This window comes from Nyctereutes procyonoides, unplaced genomic scaffold (genome assembly GCF_905146905.1).
Source record: "Nyctereutes procyonoides isolate TBG_1078 unplaced genomic scaffold, NYPRO_anot_genome, whole genome shotgun sequence".
NCBI lineage: Eukaryota > Metazoa > Chordata > Mammalia > Carnivora > Canidae > Nyctereutes > Nyctereutes procyonoides.
The window spans coordinates 24,267,842-24,289,808 of NW_026575040.1; the positions used below are offsets into that span (position 1 = coordinate 24,267,842).

Below are 21,967 nucleotides of genomic sequence, written 5' to 3' on the forward strand. Positions count from 1 at the left end.
TGGGCCAAAGGCAGGCGCCAAACCACTGCGCCACCCAGGGATCCCCCTTTTTTTTTTTTTTAATTTTTATTTATCAGAAGTATTTTAAATAGAGAATTTATTTTAGTGTTACATAAAATTAATATTTAAGTTGACCCCCCCCCCTTTTTAAGATCTTATTTATTTACTCATGAGAGACACAGAGAGAGAGGCAGAGACATAGGCAGAGGGAGAGGCAGGCTCCCTATAGGGAGCCTGAGGTGGGTCTTGATCCTAGGACCCCGGGATTATGACCTGAGCCAAAGGCAGACATTCAACTACAGAGCCACCCAGGTGCCCCTAAGTTGAACCTTTTCTGAGAGAGGAAAACTTATGTAACTGAGTCTTTCTGTTTAGGTCACATATCTGTGACTAGAATACCAATACCATCTATGTATTAACATCCAAATTACTAGTTTAGTTTTTTTTTTTTAAGATTTTATTTATTTATTCATCAGAGACACACAGAGAGAGAGGCAGAGACACAGGCAGAGGGAGAAGCAAGCTCCATGCAGGGAGCTTGACGTGGGACTCAATCCCAGGACTCCAGGACCACGTCCTGGGCCAAAGGCAGGCACCAAACCGCTGAGCCACCTAGGGATCCCCTGGTTTAGATTTTTTTTTTTAATTTTTATTTATTTATGATAGTCACAGAGAGAGAGAGAGAGAGAGAGAGAGAGAGGCAGAGACATAGGCAGAGAGAAAAGCAGGCTCCATGCACCGGGAGCCCGATGTGGGATTCGATCCCGGGTCTCCAGGATCGCGCCCTGGGCCAAAGGCAGGCGCCAAACCGCTGCGCCACCCAGGGATCCCTGGTTTAGATTTTTTTGAGGGAAGTGGAGAAGACTGTTAAAAAATCCTTTTATAAAGTTTACTTCTATAAAGTTACTAACAGTTTCACATATGTTAACTTATTCAATACTTACAATAAATCTATAAAATAGATACTACTATTATCCTCACTTTACAGATGGGGAAGTTAAGGTAGAGAGAGTAAGTAACATGCTTAAAATCACATGGAAATTCAAAGGAGAAGCCAGTATTCAAAATCCAGGCAGTGTGACTTCAGAGAGTCTGTGCTCTTAACTGCTATGATAAACTACACCTTGGGGGAAAAAACAAATAACCTGAAAAGTATAAACTGTGGCTTTGATGTTTTTAATTACATATTACCATAAATATTCCCCATGATATATGTAGAATATAAACACATTTTCAATATAATTGTACAGACTTAAAAAAATGATAAAGCTTACATACAAACTAAACACAATGTAAAATCTGAAGCTTATTCTGATTAAAAGAAGATCTCAATAATAACCCAAAAGGACTCTTTCTGTACATGCTTACCTTTCTCTGTGGTCTCATTTTTTTCACTCTTTTCACCATTTATCTATTTCATAGAAAAAAAAGTTTCAACTTTAATAGAAGTAAACATATTCATAGAAACAGAAAGTTCAACTCTACTACTTCATCGAAACTGAAAGCCTAGAAAATGAAGTGTGTGGAATACTGGCATTTTATTAAAATACAGATGGGACAGTCATGGCTGCATCAGGTTATCTGGCAGCAAAAAACAGCTGAAATAACTAGCAGCACATCAGAATCATGTAATGTTTCCTTGAAATTTTCTTCAGTTAAAGGCTAAATAGAATATAAAAGCAGACTGTTATAGAAACTTAATATTTAATTTAATGACAATATTTCTTATAATAAAAATTCTAGCTATTCATTTCAGAGTTCTGTATTACATTATTAAAGAAAAATAATCAAAGTTTTACAAATTTGTATTTTTCTAACCAAGACCACATAGGATAATTCCAAGGTACTAATTCATTTTATAGAGGACCCACTTGAGCCTAGTGATCAATTTTAGCATCACTAAAATTAAAAAAGAAATGTATATTATATGCCTGCTTATATAATACAGTATGAAGTGCACAGTATCACCTATGAAGCATTCTTGCCAAAAGCAAAAACTGAACCTGAATCCTATGAACCTTCTAGGTTGAACTTCCAAGAAATATGGAAGATAGAAGTAGAGATTAAATGACACAAGGAGGAAACAATCAGTTAAAACCAGAATGTAGCTGGTTCATTTCACAGAACTAATCCATATCAAAAAGTCAAATTCATGAAATAAAAAAAATGAAGGGGGGGGGACTCAAGCAGAGACTACTACAGAGACGTAATTTAAGAGATACACCAATCAGAAGACTTTGAGTGGATCTTGTCTGGATCCTAATTCAAACAAATCAACTCTAAACTATCATTGTAAGACAGTGGGTAAATGTGAATAAAGACTGGGTATTAGATTATATCAGGGAATTATAGTTAATTTTGTGAGGTGAAAAAACAGCATTGTCATTATTACGAAAATGTCCCTTGTCTTTGAGATGCACACTGAAATATTTAGGAGTAAAATGATATGTCACCTGGAACTTACTATGAAATAATCCAGCAAAAGGGGAGAGGCGCAGATACAAAATGTTGACAAATGTTAGTTGATTATTGGCAACTAGGTAATGTGTCTAATAGTATTCCCTTTTCAGTATAAAAAGGCTAAACAAAAGTAAAAATAATAAAAAGTAGTTGGCTCTGCTGTTGGAAAGGCAACAAAATGAAGAGATTTACAACTCCCTTTCTTATGTTATTTGAAATCTTGTTATTTATCTGCATCAACCACTTGACCTACAAAAGAATATCTCCTAAGGCAGTGTTATCTTATGAGTTCCTAAAATCAACAAGCCATACTTCCTTACTTCTTTTTACATAGTGCCTACAATGTCACAGTAATCGAACAACTATTTTATTTCTTTTCTTTTCTTTTTTTTTTTTTAAAGATTTTATTTATTTATTCATGAGAGACAGAGAGAGAGGCAGAGACACAGGCAGAAGGAGAAGCAGGCTCCATGCAGGGAGCCCTGTGTGGGACTCAGTCCTGGGTCTCCAGGATCACACCCTGGACTGAAGGTGGTGCTAAACTGCTGAGCCATGGGGCTGCCCCGAACAACTATTTCTTAACGAAACCAACGGTGATTCACATACAAATGATAGCTGAAAGATACAAGATCCTTAAGAAAAAGTAAAGCAGAAATCTTTCCATGAATTTCAAAAGCGCATAAGAAATTATATTTTAGGAAAAATACACACAAGAAAAGAAAGAAATTATATTTTAAGAAGAATGGTTTCTCAGAAGGTAAAGGGAAGGAGATACAGGGGTAGCTGGCAGGTACAGACTGAGTCACTGACAGTTCTTGGCAAACAAATGCTGTCACTAGATTGATTACTAAGTAGTCACTGAATAAAATGGAACAAAAGAGGAAGAGGAAAGGGAAAGAGGCAGAAAGGAAGAAAAAGCAAAGGGGAGAGTATGAGACCCTAGAAACATAAGGTTGTATACCAAATAAGTAATATACCAAGTCTTTTTCTATGTAAATTACATTTATTAGACAGAAGAGACCTTAAAGATCACCTATGTCAAGATCTTCATTTGGCAATGAGGAAACGAAGCCCTAGAATGGTTAAGCATGACTTGACATGGGACCAGAACTCACATATACTGAATCACAATCAAATGCTCTTTCTACTGCTCTAATCAAGTATACAATGACTGCAAAAAAAAAAACAACGCACAGAATAGAGTTCTGTAGAGGCTTCAAAAGAACCTGGAATCAAATGAAGCTAGAATATTTAATTCAATTTCTAATAAAAACACATTAAATTTTACCATTATGGCCTAAAAGTGTGTTTAGTGGTTATGTCACTCGCCTGAGGCAAATCATCTGAAAAAAAGAACCAGTATTTTTACTTCACAGAATAAATTTGAAATACCTTTTGGGTTTTGTCTCTGGAATCCATTACATTTTCCAAGGAACTTTTAGTTGATGTGCCACCATCCTCTCTTCCTGCTTCTTGCCTTTTCTGTTTCTGCAGCTGTTCTTCCTCCTGTCTGTCCTTTTCTTCAAGTTTTTTCCGAACTTCGGCTTCTTCATATCTAGTTGACAAAAGAAGTCAAGATGTGTTCCTTGGCTTATGACCATGAAAAGTCAAAGAGTTCCAGTTCCATAAAATTAGTCTCCCTACCTTGGGGTATTTTATGGCAGCATACTTTGTCCCTCCCACTGATACTTGACTCTGCTGGTGTTCTATTACAAACCACAACTTATAAATTCGCCCTATGTAGATTTCAAATTACCCAAAATCTTGAAGAAACACTATGCTCTCAGGTTAAAGCTATTTACTGCTTTTTGTTCTTACGCTCCCACTAATTTCAACCTTTTAATAATTCAAATCTGCTGCAATTTCTTTTTCAAAGGATTTATACTCTTGAAATTAATTCTAAAGACTCATCTACTTACAAATTAAGAATATAAAAAAATTAAAGATAACAAATAAGTGAGAAAATGGCCTTAATGCTTAGAAGATAAAGGAATATCTTTGGTAATAGTACAAGTAGGGAAAAACTAGGAAATCCAAGAGAAACATAAATAATGTGGTAACCCAAACATTAGGAGAAATTCTTTTTTACTTAGGTGATTAACTGGCTAAAGGAGAAAGAGAATGGTGATTTTAAATTGTATCAACCACCTTAACATATTCCAGTCCCAAGATTAGTAATTTCTCGAAGGATAAAGGGAATACATTAAGTCCAACAATTTCTAAGTAAAGACTATGATGTATATAATTCATTGATCTAAGCACGAAAAATCATTTAGAAAAATGTTCCCTGGGCAGCCTGGGTGGCTCAGCGGTTTAGCGCAGCCTTCAGCCCAGGGTGTGATCCTGGAGACCTGGGATCGAGTCCCACGTCGGGCTCCCTGCATGGAGCCTGCTTCTCCCTCTGCCTGTGTCTCTGCCTCTCTCTCTCTCTCTCTCCTCTCTGTGTATTCTCATGAATAAATAAATTTTTAAAAAAAGAAAAAGAAAAATGTTCCCTTTCATTTCGTTAAGGAATGACTAATAACTAAAAATTGAAGCATATTGTTTTAAGTATCTAATTACTTCATAAGCCTGGTAAGTCAGTCATAGTAAATATTAGAATTAGGTCTGTTTTTAAACACACATAACTACTGCAAAGTAGGCAGTCCAAAACTAATAGTAAATACTTCATTCCCATAATACCAATGTCCAGAGCACATTACAACCTGGGGTAAATAAGGAATTATATTTTTAAGAAGAATCCTGTCAGAGAGTTAGAAAAAACTGGATCTGAGCTCCAATCTACTGCATGAATGTTTACCTTAATCTGTCATTCTAAATACTTTTAGATTTTCAGTAAAAAATATGAATGGTAACACATGAACATAGTAAGGGTAGTATGGCAAAAGATTCTAATTTCTATGCTCCAGTTAACATAAGATTTATTTCTAGGAATTGGGATTCATATGCATGGTCAGATTAAGTTCTAAATACTATTTTTATTTTCTAAATTTATGTTCTTTTAAAGATTTTATAATAAAGTCTGTACCTGAGTTTAAGGCTTTCAGAGAGTCTTTCAGCTTCTTCAATAGCTTTTTTGATGTTTGCGAGTCCAAGTATTGAATGAAAGTAGTCCTAAAATTACAAGAAAATCATCCCATACTTTTAGTACTGGCCATTGTACACAGCACTAATGCTAAAAACATTAAAATCATGGTGCTATGTAAAGGAAAGGTTGGATGAAAACATTATTATGATTGAATGAAGTATTTTTTTAAACTTTTATCCTACATAAACACACAACTTATTCTCCAAATGTTTCAAAAGTATCTCTTCATACCATTAGTTTGTAAAAACAAACAAAAAAAAACCCTAAAAGGTAATAATTTTGATAATTGGAAGACAGCTTTAAGAAGTATAAATCCTATTCCTGCTATTTATGAATAAGTGCCCAAAAGCAAAGCTTTTAGGAGCAAAATATACTTTCCTATTTTAAGTATGTTACTCAGTTTTTTTTTCTCTAGTCTCAGAAGCCATAAAACAAATTGTATATTGACCTACAGCATGGGATTTATTTTGTTTTACTTGTTTTCAACTGAGATGTTTTTGCCTCCACCTTTATTTTATAATAGTGACCTCCTCTCAACTGGAGTCAAAACTTTTTTGACATAAAACAAGTTTCACACTTGAGGAAACTTTGAGTAAAAGTCAAATGGTAGAAATAAATCATTAATAATGTAATCTTAATAAAAACCTAAAAGGTTTGGCACATAACTTACTAACAAAGCATAATAAAGTAAAAAAAAAAAAAATCACTTCTCTAAGAGGCCATTCATTAGATCCTGCAATCAAAGATATTTTCAAGTCAAGAGTGGTTTGACATGACAGTAACACAGTGAGACCCAGCTACCTGATTTTTGGATCTAATTATCAAATTGGCTACAACCAGACAGTGTGACTCTGAAATAGAGCTTAGTAGCACAGTTTATCACAAATGATTTAATAATAAAAAAGCCAAGAAGCCAGTTATCCATCTTTGGCTCTCTGAGATGCAGTCACTAGATGCTGGTAGGGTGAATCTTTTGACAACAGCTATTTTATGTCTACCTATCTAGCTTAAAAGAAGATCATGTTTTGTGGCGCCTGGCTGGCTCAGTTGGTAGAGTGTGCAACTCTTGATCTAAAGGTCAGGGTCTTGAGTTTGAGCCCCATGTCGGGTGGAGAGAATACTTAAATAAATAAAAGTGCATCATGTTTTGATTAGGCTTATTATTCTAAATAAAGACTAAATAAATTAAAAGGCTCTTCACTATGTAATTTCAATAAAAGTATACAGTTTTTTTCAAAATTGTATCAACTGAAAACTTCAGTTGCCACAATGTTTAGACTTTTGATGCAATATGCTTTTAATAGAAAACAAAATTTAAGATTGTAAGATTTCTCTCATAAAAATAAAACACAAAAGCAAAAAGTACCATGACTTGTTTTATTAATTTTTTTGACATGAACTTATTAAAAAGCTGGCCTGTAAGCTCCGCTTAACCCTGTTTAAATCCTGAAAAAACTGTTTGGCATTTAGGCATGGCTGTTACAAACTTAGAAGACACTCCCCTAATATTAGTGAGGTTTCTTGTCAGTATTATCTCTTTGTTCTTAAAGGAGCACAATTAATATTTTCAAAAGTACTGACAATTGGCAGAATAGAAAAATAACATCCAATTCTTACACAACCAAAAATGTTTCTCAAGTTTACCCAAGTAGAACTTTCTTATTTCTAAACATAAAAATTCAAATAAGTATTAAGATTTCACAAATAAGAAGGCTTACCAATAATACTTAGGATGAGTGATCAAGTATGTCATACAGATTTGAAAATGTAATTCTAATTTTACCAGGACTTTGCTACACTAGTATTTTCATTATTATTTGCCTTCCTCTCCCTTTTCAGAAAATCCTGAAAAAATTATACATACACTGATTTTTTCAATGAGTAAGAAATATAATGTGTCCTTTAGTAGTGAGCTTGCTAAATTAACATTTTATCTAAATCTTAAATATTCCCTCAAGTAAAACAGGAGTGAAAGATACAAGTTTCTGAAGAAGACTGGTGGCATTACATTCTGCCCCTATCTGACATTATATTCTGCCCTAAAAAATATCTAGTTAGTAAATTTAACACTTTACATACTTGAAGTGCACTGGAGATGTTGGGCTAAATAAAACAAAAAAAAAAATAATTCTAAGGTAGAAGCAGAAGTGTACCCTAGACAGAGCAAATAAACAACTTGAGTGTATGAAGTAACAGCCTGAGTTACCTGAGCCTTTGCACGGAGCTTCCTAAGCTGACCAACTCCTGCAACTTTCAACTACTCCCTTTGGAAATGCAATAGATACTCTGTGGAAATGGAAAAAAATTCTTATCGATTAAACTTCATTCCTAATCTTAAGTTTAAAAAAAAAAGTAGCTACAAAGACATTCTCAATCTTCTCAAAGGAAAAAAACTACTAACTTAGAAAAATACAGCAAAAAGTAAATACATAAAAAATTGCCCCTACCACCATAAACAGCATACATCAAAACTAGCAAATTATTCAAAGTTACAAATCTTTCAAAAATATTTACTAAACACTTTGCACTTCTTTTTAAAGCAATTCCACTTTAACAGATACTATAAAAACCATCAAAGCATGCAGAAGCTTGTTTGAATTTGGCAGGTCTCTGTTTCTGCAGATAGGTATGCCCAAGAATGTTCTAAATATATGACCAATCTAGTCCTCTGTGGTCAGGAGGATGAACCCCCAAATGCAAGGGTCACCTTTTCAAAGCTAGATCTAAATCCCTGTGATTATTATTAACATAACTTTGCTGGTGAGAGGAAATTCCAGCAGTGATTTATCATTATTAAGTAAAACATTAAAGTCATCCCTTAACTAACAACCAAAAGAATTCATTTGGTCACACTACTCTGAAAAAAAAAAGTTATTTCAAAGAATAAGGGAACATTTTTCACTTCTGTAAGTCAACTGTTCACCAGGGAACAACAAAAAAACCCCCTCAATATTAATTCAAGAATGGCTTCTTGGAACAGCCTGGGTGGCTTAGCGGTTTAGCGCCGCCTTCAGCCCAGGGCATGATCTCCTGGGGACTCGGGATCGAATCCCACATAGGGCTCCCTGCATGGAGCCTGCTTCTCCCTCTGGCTCTCTCTGTCTGTCTCATGAATAAATAAAAAATCTTTAAAAAAAGAAAAAGGCTTCTCAACCAGGTAGGAAACCTATAAGCAGTATTCTGGTACTACTGTCTGGTAGCAAGATTGCTCCTAAGTAAAGATAGAACCACCGACACAATATTCCTCCAATTTCTTTAACCTACTTGCTATGTTCTTCTTTTGCCTATTTCTACTGCAACTGAAATGCAACCATTTTCTCTAGCAACACCTACCCTAGTCATTAGTTCTCTTTATCCATTTACAGCTCTCCCACCTTCCCTCCCTCTCCATGGTTTCAGCAAAGTGGAGGAAAGGAACCTGCTCAAAGGATCAAAAGGAAAAGTAGTAGTAATAATAAAAATAATAATAATAAAAATAAAAAATAGAAGCAATCAGTATTAACTGAAGTCTTTAACGTGGTTACAATGTCACTCAAATATAAAACCTGTCACATAAAAACAAGTGACTGACTAACCTGAGACTGACAAATGAAACAGGAAGATGGGAGTGTGTACACATGAACACACACACACACACACACACACACACACACACACGGTATTACACAGCTGTAAAAAAGATGAGACTGTGTAATGTGACAACATGGATGGACCTATAGGGTATTATGCTAAATGAAATAAGTCAGATGAGAAAGGCAAATACTGTATGATTTCACTCACATATAGAATCTAAAAAACAAAAACAAAAAAACCCCCAAATGAATAAACAAACAAAAAACAGAATCATACCTGTAAACACAAAGAACTGATGGTGGTCGGGGTGGGGGTGGGGGTGGGCTTGAGGATGGAGAAAATGGGTAAAGGAAGGTGGGAGATAGGCTTCCAGTTACAGAATGGATAAGTTACAGGAATTAAAGGCATAGCATAGGGAATGCAGCCAATGATATTATAATAATGTTGCATGGTGACAGATGGTAGCTACATTATGGTGAGCAGAGCACAATCTATAAATCTGTCTAATCAGTATATTGTATACCTGAAACTAATGTAACACTGCATGTCAACTACACTCAAACCATAATAAAAACAAAACACATAACACAAAATAGGTGACTAAATCTTAAATCCTGAGAAAGTATGACTGCAGTCACATTTTTCTTATTTAATGCATGAGTAAACTGAATCCTTCCACTTGACTTGGCAATTATTTATTGTAACAGAAAAATTACGCATCTGTACATTGCTATAAACTTGTACTAATTAAAGGCAAATTAGGTATATGTAGATAGTGTGGTTGTATGCACATATATACATTTACAAATAAACTAAATGTTTAGTTTGCTTTTTCTATCCGCATAAGAGTTTGAACTTGATGCTGCATAATGTGATCTAAATTTCAGTAGTAATTAAAACTTTTAGAGGAAATCAATAGCTCTACTATGCGAAATTAACTTAGAAAATAAAAACGCAGAAATAAAAGGTACCTGCTGTTGCTTGAAATCGGGCCTTTTTTTGATAAGATTATAAACGGTCACATATTTCATATATAGTACGTAGGCCCTTTCCTCATCACGATCTAATCTGCTTTCTTCTGCTGTCTTGAAAATCTTCAGGGCACTCTGTACATAACTTTAATTAGAGAAAAAAATAATTAAAATACTTGACACATGGTGGAGGGAAATCATGTTTAAGGTCTACAGAGAATCTTGGTAACATGAATTTCATAATTTAGATTCGCATTACTTTGTAACCGATACAAAGTTAGATACGCATCTGGATGCAACCTGCAAATTCCCCTACCCCACAAATAAATACTTCTGCTTCCTAATAGTTGTTTATATAACATCAAACTGTTCAAAACATGGGCAGCCTCGGTGGCACAGCGGTTTAGTGCCGCCTGCAGCCCATGGCGTGATCCTGGAGACCCGGGATCGAGTCCCATTTTGGGCTCCCTGCATGGAGCCTGCTTCTCCTTCTGCCTGTGTCTCTGCCTCTCTCTCTCTCGCTCTGTATCTCTCATGAGTAAATAAAATAAAATCTTTAAAAACAAAAACAAACAGTTCAAAATGCATTGAGCACAGTTTTAAAAGATTTACTATGATGCATAATCCTGAGACAAGTGGTCCTTGGGCAGCCATATAATAGTTATACTGTATGATTTTTTTAAAAAAAAGATTTATTTATTTGAGAGAGAGAGAAAATGAGCAGGGGGAAAGAGCAGAGAGAGAGAGGGGGAGCAGTCAATTCCTCAATGAGGAGGGAGCCCGACTGGGGGCTCAATCCTAGGACCCTGAGATCATGACCTGAGCCAAAGGCAGACGTTTAACCACATGAGCCATCCAGGCGCCCCTTTCATACTCTACAATTAAAAATCATAACTCCATACCATTTATACTGAAGTAGGGGAGCTAAAAATCTTTATTACTTTAATGTTAAAATACTTTTCAAATCTCCTCACCCCTTACTATGTTGTAAAAATCTCCCCACCTAAAAATCCAAAAAACAAGGGACAGGGAAAGGGAAAGGAATTTGATCTTTTTACTTGGTTAAAGTTTTCTACAAAATGACCAAACTGTACTCTGATTCACTGGTCCTGAAGGGAAGAGAGATTTTATTTTTAAGATTTTATTTATTTATTATTTGACAGAGAGAGCGCACAAGCAGGTAGAGGGAGAGTGAGAAGGAAGCTTCCCACCAAGTGGGGAGCCCAATGCAGGGATCAATCCCAGGACCCTGGGATCATGACCCAAGCCAAAGGCAGATGTTTAACCAACTGAGCCACCCAGGCACCCCAAAAATGAGATTGAAAGCCTAAAAATAAGTCATCTTAAAATTCCACTTTGGTAGAATATTTGACGAAGCTGTGGCATTCATTCTAAAGTCATTTGCCTGGCTAACAGTCTTTAAAAATCAAATTAATAAAATAGGCATTTCTTTAATTTTTATTTATTTATTTATTTATGATAGTCACACACACACAGAGAGAGAGAGAGAGGCAGAGACACAGGCAGAGGGAGAAGCAGGCTCCATGCACCGGGAGCCCGATGTGGGATTCGATCCCGGGACTCCAGGATCGCGCCCTGAGCCAAAGGCAGGCGCCAAACCGCTGCGCCACCCAGGGTTCCTTAAAATAGGCATTTCTGCAAAAGGAATTCAATCACTGAAGACTAAAGTTTTAGCAACCTGGCTATAGTACCAGTGCTTATATATAATGTGCTTTATCAATAACTTATTTTAAATAAAATAATAATTTATATTTCCCATTGCTTCCTATTTAAAAGTCATTCAACAAAAGTTTTTATTCTTAGATTTTTATTTATTTATTTTTAGAGAGCGTGTTTGACAAGGTGGGAGTGGAAAGCAGGAGAGGGAGAGAGCGAGAGAGTCTTAAGCAGGCTCCATAGGGGGAGCCAACTCCCTGTGGGGTCCAACACGGGGCTCAATCTCACGACTCTGAGATCACAACTTGAGCCAAAATCAAGAGTCACTTAAAAAAAAAAAAAAAAAGAGTCAGACACTTAACAGACTGAGCCACCCAAGCACCCTACCAACAGGAATTAAACAGAGCTGCTTTCTCTGTTATCCCATCAGAATTACCAATTTAGCTCAAGAAGTAGGCCAATGCTTCTCATTCTTTCTGTCCCTGAAAAAGATCTCTTTTCTAACAGCCCATTTTGCCTACTTGTAATGGTTAGAAATAGCAGTTCATTTTGGGATTTTCTTTTCTGACCTTCTTTAAAGTTCCTACTATTGTCTCCTCTTCATCCCTGATGTTTTGTTTTCTTTCTTTCCACTTTCTATTTCCTTTAGAAAATGACTCATAAAGACGTCCCTGTGCATTCATAGGTCTCTTTAGATGCCTCTTCACAGGTTCATTTGGGATCATACATATTGTTTTTTAGAGCCTCCCATTTATGGAGGAATCAAGGAATACCTCTTTTCTCTGATTTCTAAAATCTGCCTGCCCCAAGCCATGGCTGGCTAAATCCACTTTTCTTTCTGAAACCCTTATTTCCAACTTTATTCATAATTATTTACTTATTTATCTCCAAATCTTCTTTGTCAGTCAAAATTAATTCAGAGGAAAAGTTCTGCTATTGCCTTTTGTCCCTCAACAGAGATAGAACTATCAACAAGTTAACAATTTTACTAATACCTCATTTTTAGCAAAATTACTTCCAGTAAATACCAAAATACCTAGATTTCTCACTATTATATTTTAGCTCAGGACCGATCTTGTAGTCATTACTAGTAACATATCATCTCTAGCCTCTACCTTACTCAGCAGGCAGATGGACCATGTCTTCAAAAATAAAAATACATAAATCTCTAGATTGAAAGTTCATGTCAAATTGGCACAAATTAATACTTTGCTGAGTATTAGACAAAAAAATGTTTCTCCTCTTTCTTTCTTTTTTTTTTTTAAACTTGACTTCCTGGCTTTCAAATTTTTTTTTTATTTTATTTTTTTGTTTTATTTATTTATGATAGGCACACAGTGAGAGAGAGAGGCAGAGACACAGGCAGAGGGAGAAGCAGGCTCCATACACTGGGAGCCTGACGTGGGATTCGATCCCGGGTCTCCAGGATCGCGCCCTGGGCCAAAGGCAGGCGCCAAACCGCTGTGCCACCCAGGGATCCCGTTTCTCCTCCTTCAATCAAAGAAAGACTATGCTAGGGTCATATCTTACATGTGAAATATACAAGAATAAAAAGGATATTTAAATAAGAAGTGTATCTATACAGTTTTATAAAAAGACATTAACTGTGGCTAAATGATTTCTGTAGAACCCCTGTCTTTACCTCTTAAACTTATAATCTGTTATACTGTCTGGAGAACAGAAAATATGTATATTAGCAGAACATATATATATATATATTATATATATATATATATGGTTAAGAATTTCTCTAAGGAGGTCTTAATTTATTCATGTGATGATGCCATTTTTCAAATAAACTTCAAACTGACTACTTATCTAACTCATTTAATATGGAAATGAACTAAAAACTTATGATTCAGAGAAACTAGCAAAGGATACATACTTCTTTGTGCTTATTTTCTCTGGTTTAACTTCTGTCTTCTTATTGAGGTCTTTTAGTGAAGAACTGAGGTAGAGTTCTTTAGGAACTGAAGCCACAGCAGGCATGATGAATAATCTTTACTTTTCCACTTTGACAATGGATGGTGTACCTTATTAAAAGTAGTTCTTTTCTGAAACAAAATGAACATAATTTCAATTAACAACAAAATAAGTGAACAGTAAAAAACATAAAAGTTCTAAACCATATCCTTTGTTAAAAGAGTTAATTTTAAGTTATCTTAAGTATTCATTTTGGAAATTCAAGATATTCAGGGTATCAATTATTTTTTTCAAATATTCATTTAACTAAATGAATTATTTTCTCACTTTGCCTTAAGTATTAAGAATCTTTCTTGTCAAAGGAATTAACAGAGTAAGAGCTTTTACATTTTCTACTGGTAAATCTGCATTAATATATAGATCACAAACAGAAGTTTCATTAAGAAATATTTCCCGGGATCCCTGGGTGGCGCAGTGGTTTGGCGCCTGCCTTTGGCCCGGGGCGCGATCCTGGAGACACTGGATCGAATCCCACGTCGGGCTCCCGGTGCATGGAGCCTGCTTCTCCCTCTGCCTGTGTCTCTGCCTCTCTCTCTCTCACTGTGTGCCTATCATAAATAAATAAAAATTAAAAAAAAAAACTTTAAAAAAAAGAAATATTTCCCTCTCTCATTGATAATACCAGTTAATAAAAAGAAACAAGTTGGTGGAGGATGGGGAGTAGGCAGGGCCACTTTACATGGAGCCAGAGATATACGAACAGAATACACCCAAGTAGTTTGGTTTACTCTAAAAAGGTCTTTGATGCTTCATTACATCCTTTGTTCCTCTTATGCTCTGGTAAGTTCTAAGAAGATGGAGAAAGTAGTAAACAAAATAAAGACGAGGAAGAAAAGCTGAGTATGTATCAATTAAGCTGTGTACATGTGCAGGAATGCACATAGGGCAGATCAGGAGCAGACATCAATGAGGAGTTCTGGCAAAATCATTAAGTGTCACAAATGAAAACTTTAGAGGAACTCAATTAAATTTATACCATTGTCTCCTGCTTTGAAGAACTAATTACAATTCAAATAAATATAGGCATACCTCATTTTATTGTGTTCCATTTTACAGTTCTTTGCAAGATACCGCATTTTTTATAAACTGAAGACTTGTAGCAACAGTGCACAAAGTCTCTCGGTGTCATTTTCCAACATTTGCTTACTTCTTGTCTCTGTGTTACATTTTGATAGAGCTCACAATATTTTAAACTTGTTTACTGTATTTGTTATAGTGATCTCTGATTAATGATTATGACTTGCTAAAAGCTCAGGTCATGATCAATATTTTTTAGAAATAAAGTACTTTTATTTAATTTTTCAATTTTGATTCCAGTTTAGCTAACATAGTGTTATATTAGTTTCAGGTGTACAATATAATGATTCAACAATTCTATACATTAGTGCTCTTTCTGATAAATGTACTCTTTACTCCATATTACATATTTCACAGATTTCACCACCTCCCCATAGTAACCATCAGCTTATTTTCATAGCTAAAAGTGTATTTCTTGGTTTGTCTCTTTTTTTCCCCTTCATTTCATGTCTTAAATTCCACATACGAGTAAAATCTTTAGTGTATATATATAGTATCATGTCATCTGCAAATAGAGAAAGTTTTACTTCTTCCTTACCAATTAGGATGTCTTAATTTCTTTTGTTGTCTAACTTCTGTGGCTAGACTTCCAATATTATGTTGAATAAAAGTGGTGAGAGTGGACATCTTTGTCCTGTGGGTGTTCCATAGATGGCCTTTATTATTTTGAGATATGTTTCCTCTAAACCTACTCCGTTGAGAGTATTAAGAATGGATGTTGTACTTTTTCAAATGCTTTTTCTATGTCTATTGAAATGATCAAATGTTTTCTATTTTTTCTTACTGATGTAATGTATCATGTTGATTGATTGGAATAATGAACCACCCTTGCATCCTGGGAATAAATCCATCTGATTGTGGTGTATGATTTTTTTTTTTTAATGTGTTGTTGGATTTGGTTTGCCAGTATTTTGTTTAGGATTTTTGCATCTATGTTCATCAGAGATATTGGCCTGTAGTTCTCTTTTTTTTATGTCTTCATCTGTTTTTGGTATCAGGGTGATACTGGTTTCACAGAATGAATTTTGAAGTCTTTCTTTCTCTTCTATTTTTTTGGAATAGTTTGAGAAGAATGGTATTAGTTTTTCCTTAAATGTTTGATAGAATTCACCTATGAAGTTCTCTGGTCCTGGACTTTTGTTTGTTGGGAGTTTTTGATCACTGACTCAATTTCCTTGTTGGTAATTGGTCTTCTTGCTTTAGTTTTGATAAGTTATATACTTCTAGGAATTTATCTAAGTTGTCCAATTTGTTGGCATATAATTTTTTATAATACTCTCTACAACTGTTGGTATTTCTGTGGTGATGGTTGTTATTTCTCCTCTTTCATTTGTAATTTTTGTGTATTTAGGTCCTCTCTTTTTTTTTTAGTCTGACTAGAAGCTAGTCAATTTTGTTATCTTTTCAAAGAACCAGTTCCTAGTTTCACTGATCTATTCTATTGCTTTTTTAGTTTCTGTGTCATTTATTTCTGCTCTAATCTTTACTTCCTTCCTTCTGAAGGTTTTAGGTATGTTTTTTGTTCTTTCTCTAGCTCCTTAGCTGTAAAGTTAGGTTGTTTGAGATTATTCTTGCTCCTTAAGGTAGCCCTGTATTGCTAAACACTTCCCCCTTTGAACTGCTTTTGCTGCATCTCAAAGATTTTGGACCATTGTGTTTTCATTTTCATTTGTCTCCATGTAATTTCTGATTTCTTCTTTGATTTCTTGGATGATTCACTCATTATTCAGTAGCATATTATTTACCCTCCATATATTTGTGCTCTTTCCAGGTTTTTTTTTTTAAAGATTTTATTTATTTATTCATAGAGACAGATAGAGAGAGGCAGAGACACAGGCAGAGGGAGAAGCAGGCATCATACAGAGAGCCTGATGTGGGACTCGATCCAGGGTCCCCAGGATCACGCCCCGGGCTGCAGGCGGCGCTAAACCGCTGCGCCACCAGGGCTACCCTCTTTCTAGATTTTTGTGATTGGTTTCTAATTTCACAGTGTTGTCAGAAAATATGCATGGTATGATTTTGATCTTGAATTTGTTGAGACTTGTTTTGTGGCCTAATATGTGATCTATTGTGGAGAATGTGTAGCCTGATGTTCTAGGATGGAATGTTCTGAATACATCTGGTAAATCGATCTGGTCCAGAGGTCATTTAAAGCTACTGTTTCCAGGGTGCCTGGCTGGCTCAGTTGGAAAAGGATGTGATTTTTGATCTCAGGGTCATGAGTTTTCTATACCCAAGCTGGGTGTAGAAATTACTTAAACAGTTAAAAAAAAAAAAAAAGTGGTTTCCTTGTTGATTTTGCTTGGATGATCTGTCCACCTATGTAAATGGGGTATTAAAGTCCCCTACTGCTATTGTATTAGTATTGATTATTTCCTTTATGCTTGCTATTAACTGTTTTATGTATTTGGGAGCTCCCTTGTTGGGTGCATAAATATTTACAATTGTTTTATCTTCTTGTCAGATAGTCCCCTTTGTGATTATTTAATGTCTTTGTCTCTGTTATAGACTTGTCTTAAAGTCTACTTTTTGTCCAACATAAAGAATTGCTGCCCTGGCTTTCTTTTGGCATTCCATTTGCATGGTAAATGTTTCTCCATCCCTCACTTTAACCTCTTTCAGTCTGAAATGAGTCTCCTATAGGCAGCATATAGAAAGGTCTTGTTTTGTTTTGTTTTTTTAATATTATTTATTTATTTATTCATGAGAAACAGAGAGAGGCAGAGACACAGGCAGAGGGAGAAGCAGGCTCCTTGCAGGGAGCCTGATGCGGGACTCGATCCCCAGACTGAGGATCACGCCCCGAGCCAAAGGCAGACGCTCAACCACTGAGCCACCCAGGCGTCCCATGTCTTGTTTTTTAATCTAATCTGCCACCTATGTCTTTTGATCGGAGTGTTTACTTCATTTACATTCAATGTAATTATTGATAGATATGTATTTACTGCCATTTTGTTACTCATTTTATGGTTAATTTTTATAGATTTTCTCTTATCCTTTCTTTTCTTGCTCTCTTTCATGGTTTGTTGGCTTTCTTTAGTGATATACTTGAGTTCCTTTTTCTTTGTTCTTTGCATATATATCACTGGTTTTTGATTTTTGGTTACCATTAGGTTTATATATGCCATCTTCTGCATAGCAGTCCATATCAAGTTGATGATCGCTTAAGTTTGAACCTATTCTTTACTCCTCTCCTATCCCATATTTTAGGTATATGGTGTTATATTTTACATATTTTTATATTTTATGAATCCCTTAACTGATTTTTACAGAAATATTTATTTTTACTACTTTTGTGTTTACTTTTCATACTTTCATGGTCTTTTGTTTTCCACTCAATGAGTTCCATTTATTTCTTGTAGGGCTAGTTTAGTGGTTATGAACTCCTTCAGTTTTGATCATCTGAGAAAGTCTTTATTGTTCCTTCTTGTCTGAATGGTAGTCTTGACGGATAGAGTATTCTTGGCTACAGATTTTTCTTTTCAGCACTTTGACTGTATCCTATCACTCTCTCCTGAGCTGCAGTTTCTGCCGCAAAATATGCTGATAGCTTTATGGGGTTTTCCTTTTTTCTCTTCTTTGATGATTTAAAATTTTCTTTTATTACTACGTTTTGCCATTTTAATTACCATGTGTCTTGGTGTGGATATCCTTGCATTGAATTTTTGGGGAGAATCTCTGTGCCTCCTAAATGTGAATATCTGTCTTCTTCCCTAGGTTAGGGAAGTTTCCAGCCAATATTTCTTCAAATAAATTTTTCTGTCCCCTGTCTCTTCTTCTTCTGGGATCCCTATAACATGAATGTTATTACACTTGATGGAGTCAAGGAGTTTCTAAGACTATTCTCAATTTACAAAATTTTCTTTCCTCTATTTTGCTCAGCTTATTTTCCATTACTCTGCTTCCAGGTCATTAATTCATCCTCTGTTTAATCTATCCTGCTACTTATTCCGTCAAGCGTATTTTTAATTCATTTATTGTGTTATTGGTATCTGATTGGTTCTTCTTTTCTTTCTTTGTTAAGGGTCTCACTGATGTCCAAATCCAGTGAGTATCTCTGTGACCATTACTTTAAATTCTCTATCAGGCGTATTACTGAGATCCATTTTGGTTAGGTCTTACAGTACAGCATAATAAGCATAACTTTTATATGCAACAGGAAACAAAACAATTCATTTGATTCTTTCTCTTGTGATACATTTTAGTGCAGTGGTCTGGAACTGAACTCATAATGCCTCCAAGGTATGCCTGTAGTTACCTTAATGCATTTAAGAAATTATAACTTTTTTTCCCTATCACTTCACTATCTTAATGCTCTTGATTTTACTAGTACACTTTTATTAGATGAATGGTCATCAATAAATATCTAATCCTGAAAAGCTGAGTAAGGTACAACTTATGGAAAAAAGGCATCTGTTCACTTTTGTGAAAATTGAAAGGTGCTCTGATTTGCTTTGATTAAATTTTTTTTTGTATTAAATACGAATACTTTGTGATTTCTTGAAACTCATCCCTTCTAACTCCATGAAATTAACTCACTTAGTCACCAAACCTAGCTATTTTTCTCTAAATGTTATATTTAGTAACATTCGATTTTTTCCATCTATAGTTGCTTTATGTATCTACAAACTACGTTTAACCACTTTATTTAGCAGTTGCATATCTATGTGTTTAGAGACAGTGATCTTATATATAAATACCTTCTACACTTTTCCCTCCACTCTGTGTTCTGTATCTAAAGCTAATAGTGATAGCAAAGGAAAAAAACTTCTGGATCACACCATCACTCCCGAAAGGATCAACAAACGTTAAATATGTCCTTCTAGTTAGATAACTAATTCATCAACAATTCATCTCCAAACCAGCTAAAAGCACCCACTAAGTAAAGAGTATGACAGGAATCCATTGGACTTCCTCACAATTACAGAAACAAGAGCATCATCTGAGTATCTTAACTTGCAAAAAACACTACACTATGTGTTAAAGATATAATGGGTTTATAAGACATGGTCTTTGACTCCCAGGATAAACAGTTTTAACCACAGACCACCTCTCATTCCATACCTACCACATTCTCACTCCCTGCCTATTCCCCCCAACGCTGAGTGAAAAAGCAGGAATACATATAACACCAGTTGTATAAAATTTAAAAACAAACTAAAATGAACAGTTCCCTAAGGATACAAATGAGGTAAGCCTATAAAGACAGATAGAAAATGATAAACATAAAATTCTATTTCTGGGGAGCCAGAGGATGTAATCAGGAGGCACATGCAAGGAGCTTTAGGGATATCAGTAAGGTTTTAAACCTCAAGTTGGGTGGCATTTTCAAAGGTGATCACATGGTAATCATTTTATTATACTGCTTTCTAACATAAAAAAGAATATAAGTAACATACTTACCGTATTTCATAAAAATTTTATTTTTTTAAAGATTTTATGTATTCATGAGAGACACACACAGAGAGAGGCAGAGACATAGGCAGAGGGAGAAGTAGGCTCCAGGAAGGGAGCCTGATGTGGGACTCGACCGGATCCTGGGATCACGCCCTAAGCTAAAAGCAGATGCTCAACCGCTGAGCTACCCAGGCGTCCCTTCATAAAAATTTTAAAGAAAACTATTAACTATACTGGCTTCAGCTTGGGTAATGGTCCCAGGATCCTGGGATGGGGCCCTGAATCAGACTCCCAGCTCAGTAGGGTGCCTACTTCTCCCTCTACTCCTCCCCCTGCCTGTGCTTTCTCTTTCTGATAAATAAATAAAATCTTTAAGAAAAATAAAAATTAAAAAAAAATTTTAAAATATACGTGGAATATTGGAAGAGCCTCATACATAAAACTTCTGGAATACAGACAGCTTCCACACAGTGATATGAATGGAACCAAGAGCAGAGCACTAAGGAATAAAGAATTGTAAACATACTGCAAACAACTTAAAAAAAAAAAAACAACAACCTGGCAATAAAAAAGAGAATGTTGAGATACACTGGGATGTTGCTCCAGGAACATGATTTCTACTGGAATAGAAGAAGCAAGCAACAGTTGAGGAGAAATACATACTAAGGTAAATAAAGCACAGTAAGGTCAAGAAACTAACTCTTTGGGAAGGTGTTTAAGGAGATATGTGGTAGAGGCAGGGGACACTGGAGTTGGGACTATTAATGAGGGCCAGAAGACAGTAAGATTAACAGTTACAAGAGCTACTTTTGACTCTTCTGCCCTCAACTAGTTCAGCAAGATCTGAAGCTTACTTCATTGATCGAAAGCCAACATTTGCTCCTGATACAGGCTACCTCTTGAAATGTAATTCCCCAAAAGCCCAACCACTTTCTGATGGTGATACTACCAAGTGTACTAAGAAAGGGACTAAAGTCAGAATTAGGTAGATTAGCCAGGTACCAGTCAGACAGTGTCTGTTTTTCCAATTCTATCCTTCATCTGGGTCACAAGTGCTATTGGTATAACCAAAGAATATATGTTCAAAATTCAGAGTCTATTTTGTTGATTCATGACAATTTATGTCATTTTTATCGGCTGGGAAAAGAAAAATTTATCGGCTGCGAAAAGAAAGCTATTGATTTTAACCTTCTAAAATGAAGGTCTAGAATATATGTTCAGGTGAATCTATTTCTCATGATTACCTTTAAAGCTTGGATCTTTGGAAAACAGGTCATTTAAAAACTACATATGCTACCTAGATAACTTAAAATAGTAAACTATTAGCTATCTCAAGGTTAAACTCAAACATTCACAAATACCCTGCTGTATAAAAGACATTGTGTTTCCAGGAACTCAAAGATTAGATGTGATCCCCTTACCCAAAAAGTTAAAAAAAACTACTGTGAAAGAAAAAGTTGTAAGCAGTGGTAATAAAACACAGTAAGGTAGCCAACTATAAAGAGTTACAAATAATGTACAATAAGAAAAATTAAGAAGGAAGATTAAGTATGATCAGAGGGTTCTTGGAAAAGACAGAATTTTTATGCTAGAAGGCTTTTGATAGAGAAGAGGTACTGTATGAGGGGAAAAAAAGAAAGTAAAGAACATCTTTGGGAACTAGGCAATACAGACAAAAACAAGGATCTACTAGACAGAAAAGATTGAAAAAATAGCCTGGGAACAAAAAACAGAAGGCCTT

General features: G+C 35.4%; 1 protein-coding gene across 2 annotated transcripts in view; it reads right to left on the reverse strand.

The window, feature by feature from the left end:
• USP8 (ubiquitin specific peptidase 8) overlaps window positions 1-21,967 on the reverse strand; it is a 67,358-nt gene that overhangs the window by 36,108 nt on the left and 9,283 nt on the right. Inside the window, exons 2-7 of one of the 2 annotated variants that reach the window (XM_055319994.1) lie at window positions 14,183-14,300; window positions 13,655-13,823; window positions 10,093-10,237; window positions 5,489-5,574; window positions 3,853-4,015; window positions 1,369-1,411 (exon numbers count right to left, since the gene is read on the reverse strand). In XM_055319994.1, coding sequence (XP_055175969.1) covers window positions 1,369-1,411; window positions 3,853-4,015; window positions 5,489-5,574; window positions 10,093-10,237; window positions 13,655-13,758 — 541 coding nt within the window. In that variant the 5' untranslated portion in view covers window positions 13,759-13,823; window positions 14,183-14,300. The remainder of the gene's footprint in view (window positions 1-1,368; window positions 1,412-3,852; window positions 4,016-5,488; window positions 5,575-10,092; window positions 10,238-13,654; window positions 13,824-14,182; window positions 14,301-21,967) is intronic. The other variant, XM_055319992.1, reaches the window with a different exon arrangement.